At 38.6% G+C, this 23,020-nt stretch overlaps 1 protein-coding gene across 20 annotated transcripts in view; it reads left to right on the forward strand.

Moving 5' to 3' along the window:
* SSH2 (slingshot protein phosphatase 2) overlaps nt 1–23,020 on the forward strand; it is a 211,806-nt gene that overhangs the window by 99,851 nt on the left and 88,935 nt on the right. Inside the window, exon 1 of one of the 20 annotated variants that reach the window (XM_036408671.2) lies at nt 6,772–7,101. The exons of 17 other annotated variants lie outside the window; for them this stretch is intronic. In XM_036408671.2, the coding sequence (XP_036264564.1) occupies nt 6,974–7,101 (128 nt within the window). In that variant the 5' untranslated portion in view covers nt 6,772–6,973. Of the gene's footprint in view, nt 1–6,771; nt 7,102–23,020 lie in introns of those variants that run through there. 2 more of the 20 variants (XM_036408680.2, XM_036408674.2) reach the window with 2 other exon arrangements.

Here is a 23,020-nt window from a genome sequence, read left to right on the forward strand (position 1 = left end):
GTGCAACCTTTCTACCAAGGATTGAGGAGTATAACTTTTGCTTACTTCTTGGTTTTGCCTAACTCAGAGAGAAAGAGAGGGGGAAAAAAACACTTCCTGTATTATACTTAAATTCCTTGAAGCTATTTTACATGGTTGTAGAAAAAGTGCATAATTGTGTTAAGTATGTAATTTTCCATGTTCACCTGATTTCAGAGAATAAAGACATGGAAAGTGAAATATGGCCAGGGAAGCTGATACATAAAAACTTGGAGAGATAATGATGCTGCTCAGCCAGAGCCTGGAAACTTGACCAGCCTAAACAAACTACATGGTCCTAAATTGCTTGTGAAAGAGCTGAATCAATCCTGCTGTGATTTGAACTTTTGGCTCCTGAAAGTCTAGGGCAAGCTTGAAAATAAAAATAAAGCCCTTACCTACAGGGTTGTATTCCAGGCCCTTTACTGGATTCTCTGTATGAAGGAGACATCTACCCAAAAAGCAAGAGGCAGCAGGAGAAATCTGAGGCAATGAAAAAGAATCTTAGGGGTTTCTCCCTATTCCAGGTGTGGGGTAAGCTTGCAGGGGAGAGAACTTCCATCATTAATTAATGTGTTGATTCCTTCAGGAAATATTTACCTAAAGCCCAAAGAAAAAATATAGTGGGGTGTGATATAAAGTATCAACCAACCAGAGTATATTTAGTGCTTATGACTTGCCAAGTATTTACATGCCTCCTTCATGAAGTAAGATGCTATGTAAAAAACAAAAGTCTAGGAAAACAAAAAAAAATCTAAATATATAAAAGCCTAAGAGACCGAATGACTGGTTGACTGGTCACTATGACATGCACTGACCACCAGGGGGCAGACACTCAACACAGGAGCTGCCACCTGGTGGTCAGTGCGCTCCCACAGCAGGAGTGCCACTAAGCTGATCAATGGGCACCAGATGCTGCCCAGCTCTTGGCTGGCGAGCGCAGCTGTGGTGGCAGGAGCCTCTCCTGCCTCCAGCAGCACTACTGAGCAGAGCAGTGGGCTGGGATGAGTGGGAGCAGCCAGAGCCCCACCGGGCTAGAGTTCTTCCCTGGCCGCCTGCTGCTTTGTGCACTACTATTGGGATCCGGCCAAAACCAGCGGTCTGACATCCCCCCAGGGGTCCCAGATTGCGACAGGGCACAGGCCAGGCCAAGGGACCCCACTGGTGCACAAATCCATGCACTGGGCCTCTAGTCTATAGATATAAGTGCTTTAAAAAGTATCTGTAGTGAATATTAGTTTGAAATGCAGAGTTCTGAGGTGTCTGCTAGCAAGAAGATGGCATACAACAGCCAAAACATCGTTTTACTGCAATTTTTAATATTGTGTTAGGTCCCTGTTATTGCCAGGGTCTGCTAGACATAGCTAGGATGAAATAGAGGGGAAACCAACAGGTGCAGTGAGGTGGGCATTTTTAAGATTTCCAGGAGTTCTTCCTTTTGGCAGTAGACTTTCCAGACTTAACCTGTTCTCTAATGAATCTCCACCATCATAGAGACAGTATAAGAAAACGGGTTCTGGAGCCAGAATTATGGGCTGGGTTTAAAATAGTGCTGAATAACCTTAATCAAGTTACTTAACCTCTCTGAGCTTTATAAAGATAATAATAGAATCATAAGGTTGTGAGAATTGGGTGCTACATGTAAACTCTTAATGAAGTATATAAAAGATGGGGTGTACTGGGGCTCATGTGTATTTCTTAAAGGGCAGCTATTATATTAATGTATGCATATGAAAAGAAAATTTCTGGAAGTATTAACAATCATCCCTGTGAGTAGGATGATGGAAAGAAGAGTGACTTTTATTTTACCTTTCTGAATAATGAGTAAGGGGCCGGGGGGGGGGGGGGAGTAATCATTCCCCATGTGTTACTTATGTTACTTATACTTAAAAAAAAAAAAAACTAGTTTAAAAAAGTTTCGAGTGGAGATTAAATGGTTAAATGTTTTATAAGGTGTGTTGGATGTGAAAAGTGATCTATAAATGCCTATTATTTTTACTAAACAATAGAGCATACGGCTTTTGTAACCTGAAGAAAGCAGCATTTCAGCATCTCTTCCTACTGGAGCATATGGTGGTTAAGACCATGTGGGATGGATGAATGCCTTAGAGACTGCTTCTCATGGGGTTGATATGCAATCTTTTTAGTATTCCCCATTGCTCTTATGGTGGAAAGTTCCATGGAAGGGAGTGGAAGGGCTCAGTGACATTGTTCCATCCAGTGTTTAAAACTATTGTCAGGTATTCTTTTAAATAAAACGATTAGCCACATGGTGATTGCAAAACATGATTGCTTCTAAGAGCCTTTGTTTACAGAGTTTGGTTTATTGTATTGTATGAAGAGTGCCTTTGACTAAGCGTAGTGAGATACCTCTTAGTGCTGTCTGGACAAGTTTAAAAATTAGGGGTGTTATCTTGAGAGTTTTATCCTAGTGTTTTACAGACTAACAGGAGATAGAATGTTTTGCTACTCCAGGTAACAGGCTTTTTGTTTTGTAATTCTTTAAAGTATTTTTTTCCCCCTTTGACACTCAGGGGATTAATTTACTATTTATTTCTCTAGCCACACCCTTAGAAAAAAAATACAAATAAATCGCCCTGGCGGGTTTGCCTCTGTGGTTAGAGTGTTGGTCTGTAGTCTGAAGGGTTGTGGGTGCTACTCCTGGTCAAGGACACATACTCCTCGGTTGCAGGTTCTATCTCTGGCCCTGGTCAGGATGTAAGCAGGAGGCAACCAATCAATGTCTCAACTTTCACATCAATCTCTCTCTCTCTCTCTCTCTCTCTCTCTCTCTCTCTCTCTCTCTCTCTCTCTCTCTCTCTCTCTCTCTCTCGGAAGCTCAGAGGCTCCCTCCCTTCTCTACTCTCTAAAAAACATATCCTCACTCATCAGGTGAGGATTAAATTAAAAAAAAAAAAAAAAAAAAACCCAGTCAGCATGGCTCAGTGGTTGAGCATCGACCTATGAACCAGAAGTTCAAGGTTCAATTCCCCATCAGGGCACATGCCTGGGTTGCGGGCTCGATCCCCAGTGTGGGGTATGCAGGAGGCAGAAAATCAATGATTCTCTCGTTGTTGTTTCTATCTCTCTCTCTCCCTCTCCTTTTCTCTCTGAAATCAATAAAAAGATATATTTTTTAAAAATAGATCTTCTAATTGGTATAATAATTTTTTTCTTATAACTAGGTATGTGCATTTTTTTAAGCCTAACCCAAGGATATGTTTTGTTTGCTTGCTTGCTTGTTTTGTAAGATTTTGAGAAAGAGAGGAAGGAAGGGAGAGAGAGAAAAATTGATATGAGAGAAATATACATCGGTTGCCTCTTGAACACACCCCAACTAGGGATCAAACCGCCAACCTGGATATGTGCTGTGACTGGGAATTGAAACCACGACCCTTTGATGCACCAGATAGCCAAGGCTTACGTGGGTGTCCTCCCATGCATGGAAGGGTTGCTGGCTCATTCCAGAGTGGGCTCAATCCCCGTTGGGTGGAGCGGGTAGTGTAAGAGGCAGACAATGAATATTTCGTTTTCTCATCAATGTCTCCCTCTCTCTCTCTCCCTCTCTCTCTCTCTCTCTCTCTCCCTCTCTCTCTCTCTCTCTCTCAAATCAATTTTTAATGGTTTAAATGTAATTCTATAAAAATCTACTTGGTCATAGCTAATGCTGTCAAGTGCCAAATTAACACTTTAGAATATTCATATGTCTGAGCCTTGAATTGGTCAGCAAATGATATGACAAAATTAATTTCAAATCTAGCACATTGTAAAGAAATGCAGCAATTTTCTTCAGGAAACTTTGTGCAAATTTTTTTAGAGAAAGCTCCTTCTGACTTCTGGGGAGTAGAAAACTAGCTTTGTGTATTTCATGCTGCTCAATCTAATTTGGAATTATTTTTGAAGTCCTATTCAATAGATGCTTGGGTACAGAGAGCTTGCTCCCTAGAGCCTTGTTTCCCGACAGTGGAGAGTAAAGAATTAAATTGAGCTTAAACTAAATTGATTGACATTTTGACATTGTAAAGAGTGTGAAAATAAAGGAAATTTTTCAACTTTTTAAAACAGGCAATTGTAGAAAGAACTGTTTCCTTAAAGGTATCTCAGTTTGCAAAGATGATTTAATTATTTTCTTTAAAAATTGAGAGGCATATTCTAGCACTTTCCCAATTTCTTATATTACAGTTCAAAGCAAGAATTTAACTTGAAAAGCTTTTGAAAAAGCCTGGATGGGGGTGTTAAAATAGTCTGTTTAGCTGAGCAGGCACTGACAGGGGTCTTTTGCGGGAAAACAAAGGACTATGCACTTCTGGGATGTCACTATAGGAATCTATTTATAAAAGGCAAGTATACATATTTATGAAATCTTTATCTCTACCATTTTTTAAGTGTGAATTGAATAAGTATGATACATTTCCTGCTGACTTTCTTTTTAATATGTTTTTATCAATTTTGCAGAGAGAGAAATAAAGGGAGAAGCATCCATGAGAGATCTATCAGTTAGTTGGGCATGCTTCTGTGTACTGAGGGTTGCTGGTTCGATTCCATTGTGCCCTGACCAGGAGTCAATAGGGTGTCAATGCTCAACCACTGAGCAACACTGACCGTGCGGGCCTACTGACTTCTTTATAAGACAGATTCAGATGATTAACATGTCATCCTCTTTCCTAAAAGACATCATTTAATGTTGACTTCAATAAAATCTCATCTCTGCTGTGTCATGGAAGGAACTGGACTCATCACCTTAACAGTGCTGTTTACTAGTAAACAGCCTGCTGCCCATGTTTTTTAATCACTGCAGGAAGTTATAATAAATTACAGCCTGGAAGAAGTCTTTAAAACTGGCAACTTTGCCAGATATTTAAAGCAATTTATTTTGGGGTGTATCAGCAGATTTTTTTTTCCTTACCCTGCATTTGAGTGCCTGCTGACACAGCCAGAACAAATTTTTCAAACATTTTCCTTCTTAGAGATGGATGAAGATAATGATGCACTGGACTCCAAGATCTATACCTTTCACTAACTCTTCACTCACCAATTGGTTCCTTCCTATGACTGGATCTGTAGGAACCTTAGGTATCTATTTCCAGTATCTATTTTCAGTGTGAGTTTGCCATATTTCTAGTCCCTCAGTGCCTTGGTAACAAGTTTTATGGAAGGATCAACTAACAGAAGAATAATTCTGGTTTTAGACACTGAATTTATAGTTTGGATTATTTCATTACTAGCATATTGAAAATTGCCAGACTTCCCAATAGGAAAAGAGATCTGTAAGTTTATATTTAAAAATAACATTTCTTCTTGATTTTAGCATATGTTGAGTCTTATGGTGACTTTTTCTCCCCTAATTTTAGTCTCTTTCCTCTTATAATTGGATAGTGAAATTGTTTTGTTTTTTATTATCATTAATTTTTGGCTCTGGAATCACTAACGCAGCTTTAATGATATACATTTTAATCAAATATTCAGAAAAGCTAAACATACTGGTGCCTAAAAATATTTGTCCTGATGAGATTAAAAGGAGAAGAAATAAGGAAGCTAACTTTTATTGAGTGCCTCCATGGGGCCGGCCTCTTTTGTAAGCCACTACATTACATGTAGGAGAGAGAAGATTCTCATTTTACAAAGAGCTGGTCCGTAGTCAGGTGAAAGGCACTGCTCAGTGAGTTGTTAGGAACACGATAAAGGCTTACAGGCTTAAACTCATGAAGGCCTCACAGATTGGTGGGAAAGGCCCTAGATCAGGAGTCATAAAACTGGAGTTCCCATCAAAGTGACATCAAACAAGGTCAACTGGCTTGACTTTGAATTTTTACACATCTGTGAGTAAGAGGATATAATCTCTAGCTTGTCTTCCTTTCGAGATTGTTTGGCACAATAGTAGTATATTTCCCAAGCATGGCTGCACATTGGAATCACCTGGGGAGCTTTGAAAAATGCTGACATCTAGATTCCAACCTCAAGAGATTATTACGACTTGATTGGTCTTGGGTGAAGTGATTATTGGGCGTTCTTAAATCTCCACAGGTGATTCTCGAGTGCAGCTAAGGTTGTGAATCTTTGGTTTGGAGGATGGTTAGGAAAGCGTTTTGTAAATCTGTTTACAAAGGTTAGCAGACCTTGGCAATAATTTTTTTCCATCATAATTTTAACTGTTTTGTTTAAAAAAAAAAAATCCAGCTAGGGGGTTAGAGACCAACCAAAGGACTTATATGCATGCATATTAGCATAACCAATGGACACAGACACTGGGGCGGTAGGGGCTTGCCCGGCCTGGGAAGGGATGAGAAAGGGGTCAATTGCGGAAAAAGGAGACATTGTAAAATTTGACAATAAAAATATTAAATTTAATTTTAAAAATCCAGCTAATCTCTGGATTTCACCAGCCTTTAGCACATAGGAAGCCGTTGATAAATTGTTACATTTGTTAACGAACAGCCTTTTAAAATTTTAAAGTCATCTGAAAAATGGGGCTTGTTTGAGATTCCCTGTGTAGAGCCTGTTAAAAGGAACTTTCTGTTGAAACATTCCCAAGAAATGTGAGAGCCTTTCTTGCCCACCGCCGACTCGCTTCACTACTTCACCCAAGTCGCGGCCTTTTGGGGGGGATGACCCTTGTCCCCCTAAGCCCGACGCGCGCAGCGGGATCGGGGAGTGCCACGAACTCAGGGGCGGGGCGCAGCGGCGGGATGGACCCGGCGGGCGTGGAGGGTCGGCCCAGCCGGCGCCCCGCCCCGGACGCGGGTTGGGGCGGGCTGCTGGCTGCGCCCTGCCGCCAGGATTCCACTGCCGAGCCCCGGGGCTGCGGTGGCTGCCTCCGCGCGACCCGGCGGTCCCAGTTCGGCCGCCGGGAGCCCGCGCTGTCCGCGCCTCCGGCCGGGCAGATCCCAACGCGATCGCCTCGTGCCTGAGCCGGACCGAGGCCAGGATGCGGACCTGAAAGCATTGAGCCGGCCTCATGACCCTGAGCACGTTGACTCGCGAAAGGAAGGCGCCTCCCGCCTGCACCTGCAGCCTCAGTGGCCCCGACATGATCCCCTACTTCTCTGCCAACGCGGTCATCTCGCAAAACGCCATCAACCAGCTGTGAGTATGCCGCGCGCCCTCCTGCCCTCTGCTAACGCTGGGAAAGTTTGCGTTTTAACAGTCGCTTCCCCCAACATCCTGGGGAGCAAGCAAGCATGCAAGCGAGGGCGAAATTGCACCCTGCGTTCCTGGCGGTCCCGGGGCGTCCAGGGAGGACAGTGGGGTGGAGGAATGGGGTAATTCTTGGAGACAGAAAGCGTCCGGGAGTGGGGGTGGGTGAACGGACAGATGAATCCTTTGCGATAATTTCTGGTAAACTTTGAGGGTATCTGCAGGTGGGGTCTTCTCAGGGAAGTTGTTTGGTGACCGATTGACAGCCGAGCCATATGGCACTCAGGAGACTGAAGGTGAAGGGCGGTGAATGTCTTCTCAACAGCCAGCCGGAAATGCGAGGGCTCCCTTGCGGGTCGGCTAGTGATCAAGCGCCCGTGTTTGTTGTTTTGGTTTTGTTTCAAATAAGTTTTCGTGTGACCATAGGTTTCTGTTGCAAGCCGTTCCCACAAAGAAAGGCAGTTTATTCTTCACTCCCGCTGCTTGTAGTCTGGAATTATTTCAAAAACGGGATTTCAGTAGTTTGGCTATTGTTTTGTTTTGTTTTGTTTTTTTGTCTTCCCCTGTAGTAGTACGTGCTCACAACCCAAGCCTGCATGCAAAGCTTCATTCACTAAAGTACAAGATTCAGGCGCATCTTTGTGACTGTTTTTGAAGTCTCTAGAGTTTTCCTTCCTTCCTTTAAATGTGTGGTTTAGCCATTTTTGAGAACTATGGGCTGAAGCTGAATCTCACCTCGCAGTTATAAAGCGCAAAGCAAAGGAACTCCATCTATTCAAGTCGCATCCTCAAACCAGTGGAGTGGGTTAGTGCTACTTCAGATAGCAGGCGTTTGGTCTTAGCAGTGTATTTGCACTCACTCTGGAGTGTCTGCAGGAAAGTCACCCACTGAGGGGTCCCGACTCCTGGAACTTAAGTAAGGATTGTGTCTTCCTCCAGGTCACCCTTGAGGGACTTCTTAGTTGAATGTCCAACAACAGAAACTTTCCATTATTTCTTATTAAAGGTCCCAACAATGGCATGTAAAGTGATTTGTAAATAATCTTACATTTATTTTATTATTTTAATTAATGGTTTGTCCTTCTACCAAATCAAATTAAACTCATTTGAGTTTCAGCTTTTCCCCTTTGTGTAGATTCATGGTGGAGCTCCTAAAAAATAGCCCCCACCAAAAAACAACAACAACAACACAGTTCTTTTACTGCTCTATACTGTAAACTCCACAGAATTAAATCAATTGTTTACTTGTGTTTTCCTTTAAAAAAAAAAAGGGGGGGGGGGTATGTATGGAATAACAAAGAAGAAAGGGAGTAAATAATCTGAAACTGAACAACCAATCTCAAAATAATAGTGTCAACAATATTTCAAAAATGTAAAAGGTAGTGGGAGCAACTCACATGTCCATCAATGGATGAATGGATAAACAAAATATGATTATAATACAAGTATCTCTTACTTAGCCTTTAAAAGGAAGGAAATTCTGACAAATGCTATAGCATGGATAAACTTTAAAGACATGATTCCAAGTGAGAGAAAAAAAAAAAAAAGCCATAACAAAGGGAAAATGCCATATGATTCCAAATGTATGAGGTACCTGGAATAGTCTAGTTGCCAGGGCTTTCGGGAGGAGGAATGGAGGAAGGTTTGTTTTGAGGTACAAAGTTTCATTTGAGGAAGAAGAAAAAGTTTTGGGGATGATTGCATAACAATGCGAACTATTTAATGCTGCTGAACTATACACTTAAAAATGGTTAAAAGGCAAATTTTGTTATGTATGTGTAACTAGTTTTAATGAAGATCAAACAGGCCACACTCTCTCTAGAGCAGGGGTGGGCCATACAAGATCTTAGAAATCAATTTGTCTAGCCCTGCAAGGCGTAAGGGTTAGTTAAATGTTTGGCCGAATGTAGCAAGCTAATTTTTAAGTGGAGCATGCTGGTGTCTTCTTGTCTTCCCTCCAGACGCACACCTTTGCTTTCTCCTAAGCTCTCAGGGCCCTTCTCTTGCCTCTGTAACTTGTTCCTGAGCCCACGCAGACCAGCTGGCACATTCTTCCACAGCTCACTTCTACCTCTGTGGCTTTCTAAGTGAACTTCTGCTTATATTGGAGTCTTGGCTATGGATTCTTTCTTAGCCAGAACTCAAGTACCAAGATTGCTGAACAAAGGTCTAACATCTGGTGCCCTTTTGCCACTAACACATCCAGGCTCCACTTACCTCCAACTTGTTGTATGCCCTGGAAGCCTTACCAGACTGCATTGCCTGGACATGCTGTTAGCTGCCCAGTGGGAAGTAAGAAAGAAAAAGAAAAAAGATTAAGCAAAATTTAAAAATCAGAGCTTATAAGCTTTTAGCAGGGGCAGGGTATGGGAGGAGTTTTTAATCTTGCTTCCTAGTGTAACCAAATAAGTCCAGATTTCTTTGGGTAAGTCTTCAGTTTCTTCCATTGTAAAATGAGGATACAGTGATTCCTACCCCCAAAAGATCATAAGACACTATAACACTTTGCAAACTACAAATTCCTGCACACAAAAAGACGAGTTAATTAAAATTAAACAATACCTAATAACTGCCATTTATTGATTGCTTGTTACTATGCTACTAGTTTAATGTATATTATCTTATTTATTCATCACAGCAATCATGTGAACTTCTTTGTTCTATTTACAGATAATGAAGCTGAGGGTTAGAGAAGTTAAGCTATTGTTCAAGGCCATAAAGCAAGTAAATGACAAAACTTGCTTTAGAATCCTGATCTGTTTCTTAGGCAGGTGCTGTTAACCTCTAGGAAAATGATATTCTGTCATTGTATTTGCAAGATAACTTACACTCTTAGGAATCTTTAACTGGTAACATCTTCAACTTACTAGTGAAAAATATATTTGCTATTCTAAGACTTTCGATGCTACAGTAAACAGTCTTTTAAAGAATTTGCAAAATATTTCTCTTTTAATTTTGTTTCTTGCCACTTTTTTTTCTTAAAAGAGACTAATATCCTAATATTCACTTACTCTAAAATGTATTTTATTAGTTTTGCTTTAGTCATCATTTTTATTGTCTACTTCATCATTATTTAAAAATCTCTAGGGATCATTCTGAATACTATCCCAAATTTTGTTAACTTAAACATTTTTGGCACCTTATGCAGAAGTTCTTAATTTGGGGTCCATGGTCACCTAGAATTCTATGGACTGGCTTCAGAAACTCCTTAAGATTACATGAAAATATTGGGTAGATAAATACATGTTAAAAATCAGATTCTCAAAGTAATGTGATCTCATAAAACATTAAGAATCTCTTTCCTAAAGGGAAGCTGGTTCTAAGGCCTAAACACTCAACTGGTGTGAGCATTTCTTTGTGGTACCAGATATATAAAAAGCAAAGACTAGTGGGAGCAACTAAAAAATTAAGATTTAGAGTTCTTAGAGAAGACTGACTCAAAAAGTTTTAAGTGTATATGTGGGGAAAGGGCTACTTGGACCCATGAATACTATTAGCCCAGTGGTTCTCTTTTCATTTCTGAGGACCCCTCATAAGAGATTTTTTTCCTTCTCTTGTTTGCTACTCAGATTTGCTGTGGGTTTAGAAGCCATGTAACAAATCCCATGAGAATTGTGTCAGAGTAAAAAGGTCAGAATGAGATCCTAAAGACTCTGCTATGGAGAAAGCTCATGACCTTTAGAATATAGCCTTTGGATACTTACTTTGGTGATTTCACAAGCTCTTTCTAGTTCCTTGACTTTTAACTGTTAGGTACCGTATAGTTGAAAATAGAGAATAACTGAGGTTTTACTGTATCTTATTGGGAATTACATTATCATTATTAGATTAAGATGTCTCCTTTCCATTGTATATAACTCACCAAATATGTGTAATTTTTATGTATTATTGAAGATATTAAGTGATTGAATTCACTTCAAAAACAAAGTATAGTTACTGTCATGAGTGTTAGTTCTACAAGAAAAAAAAAAAAATGTGAGCAACTCAGAGCATCATCTAATCAGACTTAAAAGTCTTGAATCACACCCTCAAATGATCGTGAAAAGTTTCATTTCCTTTAAGAGTCTATACATACTTTTTAATAAAAACAGAATTCTGAATTTTTGAAAAATATAGAAGCCTATGTTATTTTTAGAGAGTCAACAACAATCCCTTAGAAATGATCATTAAACAAGAGGCCAAGACTTTTGTAGTGTTGTTATATGCTAAACAAATAGCTGATCAAAAGATAGGTAGCTATTTTTGTGTCCTAAAAAGTTCAGGGAAGGATCAAGAATTATTAGGTAAAATGCTGGCAAAACCTAACATTAAAAGTGTTCCCATTATGAAAACCTGTTCCAAAGTCTTGCCCTAGCCGGTTTGACTCAGTGGATAGAGTGGCAGCCTGAGGACTGAAAGGTCCTGGGTTCGATTCCTGTCAAGGGCACATGCTGTAGGAGGCAGCTGATCAATGATTCTCTCTCATCATTGATATTTCTATCTTTCTCTCTGAAATCAATAAAAATATATATATATATTTTTTAAAGTGTTGAAACTTAAGTGATTAAGACATTGCTTGATTTTTTTTAACGAGGTTAGCTTGAGCTTTTTGTCCTTGACCTAAAATGTTTATTTTCTTGTTTTAAATATGAGTTTAACTTCCTGTCTTGAAGTTTGACCTCAAACTCAGCAAAAGAGGAATATATTGAGATGATTATCCAAAAATATATCTGTTAATGAAATTGAAAGATGAGAACAGTTTTATTTTTGTTAAATTTGTAATGGTACTAATGCTCTATAGTTATCCAAGTGGATTCAGTTTTGCTCTATATTTATCCAAGTGATTTCACATGTGCTCATCTTTGAATTTAAACTTGCATCTGAATCACCTAGTTGACTTATGAAAACATAAATCCCTGCCCCACACTCCTAGAGTTTCTGATTCTCTAGGTCGGGAGTGAAGCTGGAAAAGATGCTGCTAATGCTGATGGTCCAGAGACCACATTTTAAAAGTATTCCTCTGAGGCATATTGGACAAGATGCCATCACATTTTACAGAGTAAAAAACTAAAAAATATTAAAATAGTCAAGTTAATATTTTGATGGTTGTTATTTGCACAGGAGTTACATGATTTATTGTTGTTGGTAGAAATAAACTAGAACCAGCATTTCCTGTCTCCCAATTCAGAGCTCTTATGGTTGGTCTGCACTTGAAGTTCTGATACATATATCTTTATATTCATACTAGAGGCCCAGTGCACAGATTCATGCACCAGTGGGGTCCCTCTGCCTGGCCTGCAAAGATCAAGCCAAAACTGGCTCTCCAACATCCCCTGAGGGGTCCTGGATTTCGAGAGGGCACAGGTCAGGCCAAGGGACCCCACCTGTGCACAAATCCATGCACCAGGCCTCTTGTATGCATATAAGATCTTTGATTAATCTCTTCCTTCCCTCCCCTCCCCCTTACCTTCTGAAATTCATCAGTCTGTTCCATGCCTGTGGTTTCCATTCTGCATTGAGCATCTGTCCCTGGTGGTCAGTGTGAGTCATAACTACTGGTCAGACAATTGAACAGTCGTTCAGTCAGCCGGTTGCTTAGGCTTTTATATATATATCAATAGATAGGAACATTTCTTTAGGTAAATTTCTAGGAGTGGGGCTAATGGTATGTATAGGTTATACAGTATATTTGATACATACTGCCAAATTGCCTTCTGAAAAGGCTTTGCCAATTTGCTGTTACCAGTTGTAAGAGTATATCTTTCCCTGTATCTTCACCAACCCTGGTAATATTAATGATGAGATTAAATAGCAGTTATTTTTTACTGTGTGCCAGGCATTGTTTTATTATCTCATTCTCTCTTCTTAACAACCCTATGAGTTAGATATTATTCTCCATTAGAGATGAAAGACACAGAGATGTTGAGTAACTTGTCTAAAATTATAGTCAGGATGGAAACACAAACACGGTCTGACTCTACGATCCCTACTCTTAAATACTTCTCTATTCACAAATTCCATGTTACTATAGAAGTTTAGCATCCTTTTATAGTTTTATTGGTCTTTTTCATTTTTTTGCTATGATTTGCATTTTGTACTTAATAACCATTTTTCTATTGGTATTTGTGTTGTTTTTTTTTAATGTATTTTGCATTTTCTGAATATGTGGAAAAAATCATTTTTACAAGCTTATTGCATTCTTTTAACTTTGCATCTTATTATAAAGGGTTTTAATTTTTATGCAGTAAAATGTGTTAACATTTATGATTTCAGAATTTTGTATCTTGCTTTAAAAAACCCTTCCCACCCACTCCAAGGATTATAAAAGTTTTCTTTCACATTTTTTCCTAATGTATCTATACTTTTAAAATATTTCATTCTTTAAAACATCTGACCTCTTATTTATAGTGTGAAATAGAAATCTATCTTTCTTCAAAATGCATAATCAGTTATTTAATACAATTTATTTAGTCCATTCTCACTTCACTGATTTGAAATGTTACAAATATTTTATATTAGCCCTGACCGGTTTGGCTCAGTGGATAGAGCATTGGCCTGTGAACTGAAGGATCCCTGGTTCGATTGTGGTCAAGGGCATGTATCTTGGTTGTGGGCACATCCCCAGTGGGAGGTGTTCAGGAGGCAGCTGATCGATGTTTCTCTCTCATTGATGTTTCTAGAAAACTCTCTATCCTTTTCCCTTCTTCTCTGTAAAAAGTCGATAAAATAAAACTCTAATAGATATTTGGGGTCTTCATCTATACTATTAAGTTTTGTTAATATATTTTCTGTCCATATATCAATACTAATACTATTCTGTTTTACTTAACATAGATTTAGTGGTTATTTTGATATCTTGTATGTCAAGGCCTACATCATTTTTTTATGTGCTAGTTATTCTTATTTTATTTTCCAGATAAGTCTTAGAAATAGCTTGTCAATTTTTGCTTTTGAAAATCCTTTTGGGGCCCTGGCTAGTATGGCTCAGTTGGTTGGGCATCATCCCATGCACTAGGACAGTGGTGGTCGGCAAATTCATTAGTCATCAGAGCCAAATATCAACAGTACAACTATTAAAATTTCTTTTGAGAGCCGAATTTTTTAAACTTAAACTTCTTCTGATGCCACTTCTTCAAAATAGACTCGCCCAGGCCATGGTATTTTGTGGCAGAGCCACACTCAGGAGGCCAAAGCATGTGGCTCAGGAGGCACAGTTTGCCAACCACAGCACTAGGAGAATTCCCTATCAGGGCTTGATCCCCAGTAGAGGGAATGAAGGAAGCAGGCAATCAATCGATTGATGTTACCCTCTCACAATGATATTTCTCTCTCCTCCCTTCCTCTCTCTCTAAAAAAATCAATAAGCTATTCTTTTTAAAATATACATATTTTTATTGATTTCAGAGAGGAAAGCAGGAGAGAGATAGAAACATCAATGATGAGAGAGAATCATTGACCAGCTGCCTTCTGCATTCCCCCAACTGGGGATCATGCTCCCAACTCGGGCATGTACCCTGACTGGAGATAGGACAACAACCTTGGCATATCAGGATGAGGCTCAAAGTTTCCTTAAACCAGTGGTTGCCAATCTTTTGGACCTCACAGCCCACCAGTCTAACCAACTGTACTACCCGGCCAGAGTGTGGAATATATATTTTAAAGAGTGATCAAATAAGTTTACAACTATTGAATTTTCTAGGTGTTATATAGCCTTCAAATATCAAGGAAAGGTTAATGATCCTTTGTCAGGGTGTAAAGATGCATTTGTGTTTTCATTAGCGGTGGTGATAAATTTGTCTGGCTATCTGCACACTTGTGCTTGTTTGAAGTCAATGCAGCAGTAATTGGCTTGGAACTGAAGGGTGGAGGGGAAAAGCTCTCAACTTTGGCCTTATTGGAACCACCTTTAACCAAGTTAACGGAAGAGTAAATGTGCACAATGACGATGAACAAGAATGGTGAGGTTGTGATGTGCTCAAGTCAGATTTTCTTTGTGATAAATCTAGAATGGATTTTTTAAAAAGCATTGCTCTTTGACTTGTGTGTTCACCTGTAAGCACTCCTGAAATCTGGCAGTTTCTTTAGCTTACTCCGAGAAACCTCTGCCCAAAGCCAAATAACAGGCTGCTATCCTTCATTTTTTGTTTCTAACAGCTATAGGTCTTGGAGTAATAGAGAGGCTCCAGCTTCTACAGATTATCTTGTTCATATTTCTTCTTAGGTCTCTCCAGTAAATGTGAGTCCTTTTGATTATCACACGTTAAACTACTTAGGGCTAAAGGACAATGGTGTACATGCAATCACATTAATGTTTCTGAATTTCTAAGGTGACAGAAAAAATAATTATCCTAACTACTTTAAGATAGGGTTAGTTTTGCATTGTTGAATGACACAGGATGTTGCTGCCCTAACATAATTAGGGTTTAACTTAAAGAAATGTGCTAAGAACATGTTTAGGTGTTCCTGTGATTTGAAAGGGATATAGCAAATGATATGTAAAGAGATTGCTAGTGTTGCACACCAAAGGGCAAGTTTGGGCTCACTTCCTCTTTTGCAGGTTGTGCAAGTTGAGTGACTTTTGTTTTCCAAAATTATCTGTTTTTAGAGGGTGTGACCCTTCTTTTAGTAATCTAAGGGATTTGGCATTAGTTATGTATATAAAGCAATAGAACCCAAAGGCTTGAATTACTCAATGAAAAACCTCAATGTAAACCTATTCTAGAATGTTTTGTTTTGTTTTTTAAGTTGTAACATTTTGCCGAAACTGGTTTGGCTCAGTGGATAGAGCGTCGGTCTGCGGACTGAAAGGTCCCGGGTTCGATTCTGGTCAAGAGCATGTACATTGGTTGTGGGCACATCCCCAGTAGGAAGTGTGCAGAAGGCAGCTGATTGATGTCTCTCTCTCATCGATGTTTCTAGCTCTCTATCCCTCTCCCGTCCTCTCTGTAAAAAAATCAATAAAATATATTAAAAAATAAATAAACAAAAAATAAAGTTGTAACATTTCGTTTAACAGATGTAGGAGATGTAGGATTGTTTTATTTTTTGGCAACCAGCTAGATGGTTCAAATTATTACTTACGTTTGGGAATAATATCTGCCTCATTTCAGAGAATTGTGGAGATCAAATGAGATTAGTTTAAAAAATTAAAAAAAATAGCTGAAACCGGTTTGGCTCAGTGGTAGAGCGTCGGTCTGCGGACTGAAAGGTCCCGGGTTCGATTCCGGTCAAGGGCATGTGCATTGGTTGCGGGCACATCCCCGGTGGGGGGTGTGCCAGAGGCAGCTGGTCGATGTTTCTCTCTGATTGACGTTTCTAGCTCTCTAGCTCTCTCTCCCTTCCTCTCTGTAAAAAAATCAATAAAAAATATATTTTTTAAAAAATTAAAAAAAATAAAAGTTTCCAGTGTAATTGTTACTTTTACCATCTTAACATTCGTTGATAAAGAGCCATACACATATTAATGATCCATAATGGGACATTTCAAGCCCTGAGAATTTTAATTGTGGACTTTATATTGCTTGTCTTTTGTGGTGTCTCTATTCTTAAAAGTTCATGCTAGAGACTTCTGTTTGCAACCCAAGGAACACTTTAGCAATCTTCAACACCTCAGCAAAGGCTGATCAGCTTTATGAGCTCAGCTTTTGTCTGTCTCATCTCTGCTGTTCTCTGAATTTTGTGTAATAAAAGCCAGTTGATCACCATAAGGGATTAATTAGATGAGAATGTTTCCGATTTTTCTTAACTGATTTAAAATAAGTATCACATAAGCAAAAAAATTCATTATTTTTAAGCAAAGAGTTCTTAGAGAGATGCCATTTCTTTGGGACTCTCCTCTGTCCCAGATACCTTAAATTATTGTTTCCCCAACGTTAATATTCTCAGTCCAAAAATTTTTAACCTCCTATTATTTTAATCACCTTTATTTTTGTGAGGAGTTTTACTTTGAGAAGTTAGGACATCAATATGGGAATGTAAATTATCAGTGGATTTTACTTCCTAGGAGATGAATATAATAGATTCAAACAATGTATGAAACTGTACTTTGTTAACATCCCTTTCACCAGTTTGGTATAGAACATTCTATCAACTCCACTTCTGTGATGTTCATCTTCCTCAATAAAATATTATACTCAGTTCCTTAAATATTCTATTTCCTAAGTACTAATCTCTGTAAAAATACTTCCAAGGTCTCTTGGGTCACATATTCAGAATCTTACTTGTCATTTGTTCTTGTGGCTAATAGTCCTAGTCTGATGTTTAGAATGAAAGAGACTTGAATTCCAATAAGAGTTTCACCACCTATATGTAGACTGTACAACCTTGAATATGTTACACTAGAGGCCTGGTGTATGATATTTGTGCACTGGGGGAGGGTCCCCTCAGCCCAGCTTGCACCCTCTTGCAGTCTGGGAGCCCTCAGAGGATGTCCAACTGAGTGGATCGAGCCAAAACCAGCTCTCCGACATCCCCTGAGGGGTCCCAGATTGCAGGCGGGCTCAGACCAGGCGGAGGGACCCTACCCGTGCATGATTGAGGTGGGGAGGGGCAAGGGAGGGCTCCAGGGCGTGTCGTGTCCGGACTGCCTAGCTCTGTCCCAGCCAGATCCCAGAAGCAAGCTAACCTATTGGTTGGAGCGTCTGATGGTCAGTGCATGTCATAGCGAGCGGTTGAGCGGCCTCAGCAGATCATTAGCATACTAAGCTTTTATTATATATGATGATAACTACCATAAGCCTTTCTTTCTTTTTTTTAATATATTTTATTGATTTTTTCACAGAGAGGAAGAGAGAGGGATAGAGAGCTAGAAACATCGTTGAGAAAGAATCATCAATCAGCTGCCTCTTGCACACCCCCTACTGGGGATGTGCCCACAACCAAGGTACATGCCCTTGCCCTCAGTCCGCAGACCGATGCTCTATCCACTGAGCCAAACCGGTCCCGGCCTTTCTTGTCAATAAAATGAAGCCAATAATACCCGTGAGGATTACATGTAATGTTGTGAGCTCAAAACAGTTTAGTTAATAGTTTTGCTCTTTTGACATGAGCCAAACTATAGTAGAAAAAATTAGAATACATAGGGGTATGCCAATCTGATGGTAAAAACTCTATCATTTGCATCACTGTCATAATTTCACCTATTCTGGGCAAAAAGTAGAAGATACAAAGGAATACAAGATGGTTCCTGCAGTCGGAATGCTCAGTCTGTTGAGGATCTAAGACAAGGTCAATAAAAGGATAAATATGAACATAATTTAGCACATGCTAAGGGCCAGAGGAAAGGTGCAGTTCATGCTTTAGGTGTTCAGAGAACAGAAAGGTCTTGTAAATGAGCCAATTACTGAAGGCTTTAATAGGAGTAGGATTTGAGCTGGGACTCTGATCTTTATTTCTGGCCCTCTTCAATGTCTTGACTTGTATAAACACAGGTAAAGAGTACTTCAGTGGTGAGAGGAAAGGAAGAACTAATATGGTATGTTAAGGCCATATTACAAATAATTAGTTTTTGATGAATGACTTCTATAAATCATTTGTGGTAAGAAGGGAATCTTTACACACCAGTGATATTCTTTAGGAAATTGCTATGAGCATATTTTTGATATATTATATGGGCAGAATTTTTATCAAGTTTTTATTGAGTTACTCTCTGAGTACACAGCACAGTAAGCAGCATTTGCAGACTTGACATAGCTTATTTAGGAAGGTTGCCAGTTTTACAAGTCTGTTATTGAATCAGTACCAGTGGCTGGGAGCACAATGTGAAATCCCCACAGGCAATATAAGAACAGAAGTAATTAAACTATCTGCTAGTGCCTTTATGATTCATAAAAGAAGGAAAGAAAGTACAATAAAGTAATCCAAAGCAAAACTTCTTTCTCTGCTTCCTCCAGGTGCTTAGCTCTAGATAGTATTACATCAGCATCATGTGGTAGGCAAGGTGGTTCCCATGGTACCGAGGGCTTATAGTATTTACAGTGGAGTGAGCTATAAGGGGAGGTGTGTGCCAATTACTATTTTTCCTTGTTCGTATTGACTTGGCTACCAAACAAGTCAAGTTTAGTGGCCAAGTTGCCAATTAATGGCTGAACTTGTTTAGTGTTCTCTAAGTAATGTACAACTCCTTAGTTTATAAGTCAAATAAATATATATGGAAGCCATCCTAATGGACATGAGTTACACATATCAGTTAATAAAGATCAAGAACTATATAAGTGCAGGTTACATTAAACCCAAACAATAGTTTAATGATATTGATTCAAAGAAAAATTGCTATAACTACTGAAAATTGAGCCGATTGTTATTTATTATACTTTCCTGCACTGAGAGAAATCGCAAATTGAGACTATGTAAGAGAAACCTAGAAACCTAAGTATTTCTGTTTAGTGAGTCTAATGAAGTCAATTTAAACCCAGTATAATTTTTTTTCAAAATTAAAGAAAAACTGAAGATTGTAGACTGGCTAGTTATATCTCTGTAATTTAAAGATTAAAAGCCATTGTTGTTTTAATCATACTTTTTTCTTAACCTACTGGGAAGTTCTTGAGTGTATCTGTTAAGAACCCATTAGTCCTGGCTGATAATGAGTTGGAGCTTGTTCACTTCTGTTGCTCTTCTGTGGTCAGTCTCCGTTATCATGAGGTTCACTATACCCGTGCTACTGGAATTCTCTTTGTTTTTTGCCATTTTAGATGCTTGGAGAAATTCCCAGTAAGACCGTATGCCTCGTTTGTCAAAAAAGAGAATGTGTATTAAGCTTTTTTAAAAATAACCTCTAGTCTCTTTCTCAGTTGAAATAAAAGTCAACAACTAAATATTGAATACCAATGCGCTTCTTTATGGCAATCTTACAAACCACCTTGTGGGAATTTCCAAATACAGAATCTCTTTTGCTTTAAAAAGCTGTCTGCTTTATACACAGTAAAGTTGATAATATCTCATTCTTTTTTTTATTAAATTATTATCTGTGTACATATTTTAACATTGCCCCCTCCCCTACATCCCCTCCCTCCCATACATACCCTCCCTCCCCAGAGTTTTGTGTCCATTGGTTGTACTTATATGCATGTATACAAGTCGATCTCTTATCTCCCCCAGATCTCCCTACCCTCCCCACTATAATTTTACAGTCTGCTTGTGATAATATCTCATTCTTTACCACCCACTCAGCTTAAAAGTGAACTTGTCCTGGGTGATTTTTTTTTTTTTTAATGGAACTGGTCTTATTGGTAATTAAAAATCAGCAAAGCAAAAAGTATTGATTTTTTTTTAATATTTATAGATAATACATGTTTATTATAGAAAAACTAGAAAACATTGTTGCATTACTCCTCCCCACAAAAGGCATTATTCTTATTCTTGTTTCTCAGATATTTACTGTTATCACCATCCAGAATTTTTCTATGAATGTATATACCTTTAAAAATGGGATTGTCCTTTACCTACTGCTTTGTAATCAAATTTTTTTCACTTGGCGTGTTGGGAGCATCCTGCCATTGTTCTCAAATGCATTTATTTATATATTTTTAAAAGAGTTGTTTGTTTTTCACAGAACTGATTCAAATTCTGCCCTATTGTTGCATATTTAAATTATGTCCACTTTTCTGCAGTTATAAACAAAGCCTTACTGAAATGAATGACTATCCTTGTACCTAAATCTTTGCACGTGTCCCTTTAAGAGAAATAGCATATATCAAAGCTCAATTCTGAGATTGCCAGACAAAGGGTATACATATTCCTAGTTTTTGATACAGATTGCTAGTTTGCTCACCAGAAATGTTGTACCAGTCTACAGTCCCACCAGCAATTTTAGTAATTCATTTTCATAGTGCTCCTGAAATGATAAAAGTAAAATCAAGGTAAATATGATTTTTTCCTTTAATTCATATAGACTACTTGGAGAACTTAGAATAGTTGTTCCTCATTTGTCTTTCCTATGAGGAACCTATTTCATACCTAAACACTGATGGGAAATACTTTAATTTGTAAGTTATTTTGAATAGAACTAATGGAAAGGTGAAATAATAGTATATTGATAAGATGAAGAAACTAATTATCCAGAGGTGGTGTTGACTATATAAGTAGTACTTACGAATTTAGCTTTGCTCCCCATGTTTTCATTTTATTCTAGAATCATCCCCATTTTTTACTTAGAGAATTTTAGACCCAAAAGTTAAACAGACTTAATGTAGGTCCTGCAGCAAATTAATTTAGATGTTGTCCAACATTTCATTGTTTTCTGTTTAGGAAGTGTTAAGCATCACTGAGATTTCTCATAGGGCCATCTTACTAAGCATACTGAAATTTAAAAAGATAAACACATTAATTTGTTAATGCTTGTAACTATACTTATGAGATTAGAATTTCCTGATCCTATTTATAGGAAGTAATGGGTATATTTCTCAAAGTTGAGGAGATTAATACATCAGGGAATAAACTGTTTCAATTCTTGAAACAGAAGTTTTCATCTTTGAGGCCGAGTGAATATTGAATATAAGAGAAAGAAGAGGGTGTTTCTTAAAGCTGTTAAGGAATCTTACTTTGAATGTCACCAGCAGATCTAAACAGTAGCCAGGGGGGCTCTAGTTGACTTAAATTTTAAAAGGACAACAGAAAAAAGAAAAAAAAGATGGAAAGGAGTGTTAGAGTGCAGGCCACAGTTCAATAATTTGTTGTCTTCCTTTATCTGAAACTGAGCTGCCTCCTTAATGAAGGTGTGTGTTTAAATCAGGGGCAGAGAAAGTGTTTTCGGGTGAAGTTTCACCTTTTGTGGTGGCAGCAGTCCTAGACATGCTGCTGGAACACAGAGGATGAGTTGAGCACCTTCTCATCAGATGGTATCTCTGTTCACTGCTCACCTCTTTTACATAGCAAGCCTTTGTTCACTGGAGAGCAGACCTCTTTGGGTTGGCCTGTCCAGCTACTGACAGAGACTGAAGGTGGCTGATAAGGAGTCCAAAGGTCAAAATGGACTAGTGTGGGTTAGTCTGACTTTAAGTGGACTTTTTGGCCTGCAGACCTCAAAAACTGAATTGCTGCCTGGGAAATGTTCAATTCAAATCCAACAGCTGTCTCTGCAGTCAGCAGGAGCAGAAAAGAAATAGCACATTGCTTAACTGGTGTGATTTAATTGGGTTGTCAGAGATTTCACTCCAGAGATGATTTCTGTGGCAATGTCATTTGCTTACTGTAAGATAGCATATATCAAATAAAAAAACAAAGATACTCCATTATCACTGGGGTATTTTATTGGATTTCAGAATGGAAAGTCAATTAGATTTGATTCAGGTATTTCATTTACTAACTGGCCTGTTATTAGAATGTGCACAAAATAGGAAAAGGCAAATAACATTTGCATTTCTAATTTGGGCTACTGCTTTTTAATTAAATTAGCTTTACTAAGGCCCAACTGGTGTGGCTCAATGGTTAAGCATCGATCTATGATCCAGGAGATCACGGTTCGATTTCTGGTCAGGGTACATGGGCTCTCTCTCATCATTTATGTTTCTATCTTTCCCTCCCTTCCTCTCTAAAATCAATAAAAATATATTTTTGTAAAAAAATAAACAATATAATGGCTTTACCAAGTATTTTGCTAATTTCAGAATTCAAGTCTACAAATATGTGATTATTAACCTGATTAAAAGTCTCCTTTTTAGTATCTGTCCTTTAAGTTAGCAGTGGTCTTTACATACAGTTACTGAGACTAGAAGCTGTTGTCCTTGTCCTGTAGTGGAAAGATTGTGAGCTACATAATTTGCAGGGCCCAGTGCAAAATGAAAATGTGGAGTCACTTGTTAAAAAAGATTTAAAAATTTCAAGACAGCAACAGCAGAGCTTAAACCAAGTGTAGGGCCCTTCTAGTCACTGATCCTGTGGGACTTCACAGATC

The sequence above is a fragment of the Pipistrellus kuhlii genome, unplaced genomic scaffold (assembly GCF_014108245.1).
Source record: "Pipistrellus kuhlii isolate mPipKuh1 unplaced genomic scaffold, mPipKuh1.p scaffold_m20_p_39, whole genome shotgun sequence".
NCBI lineage: Eukaryota > Metazoa > Chordata > Mammalia > Chiroptera > Vespertilionidae > Pipistrellus > Pipistrellus kuhlii.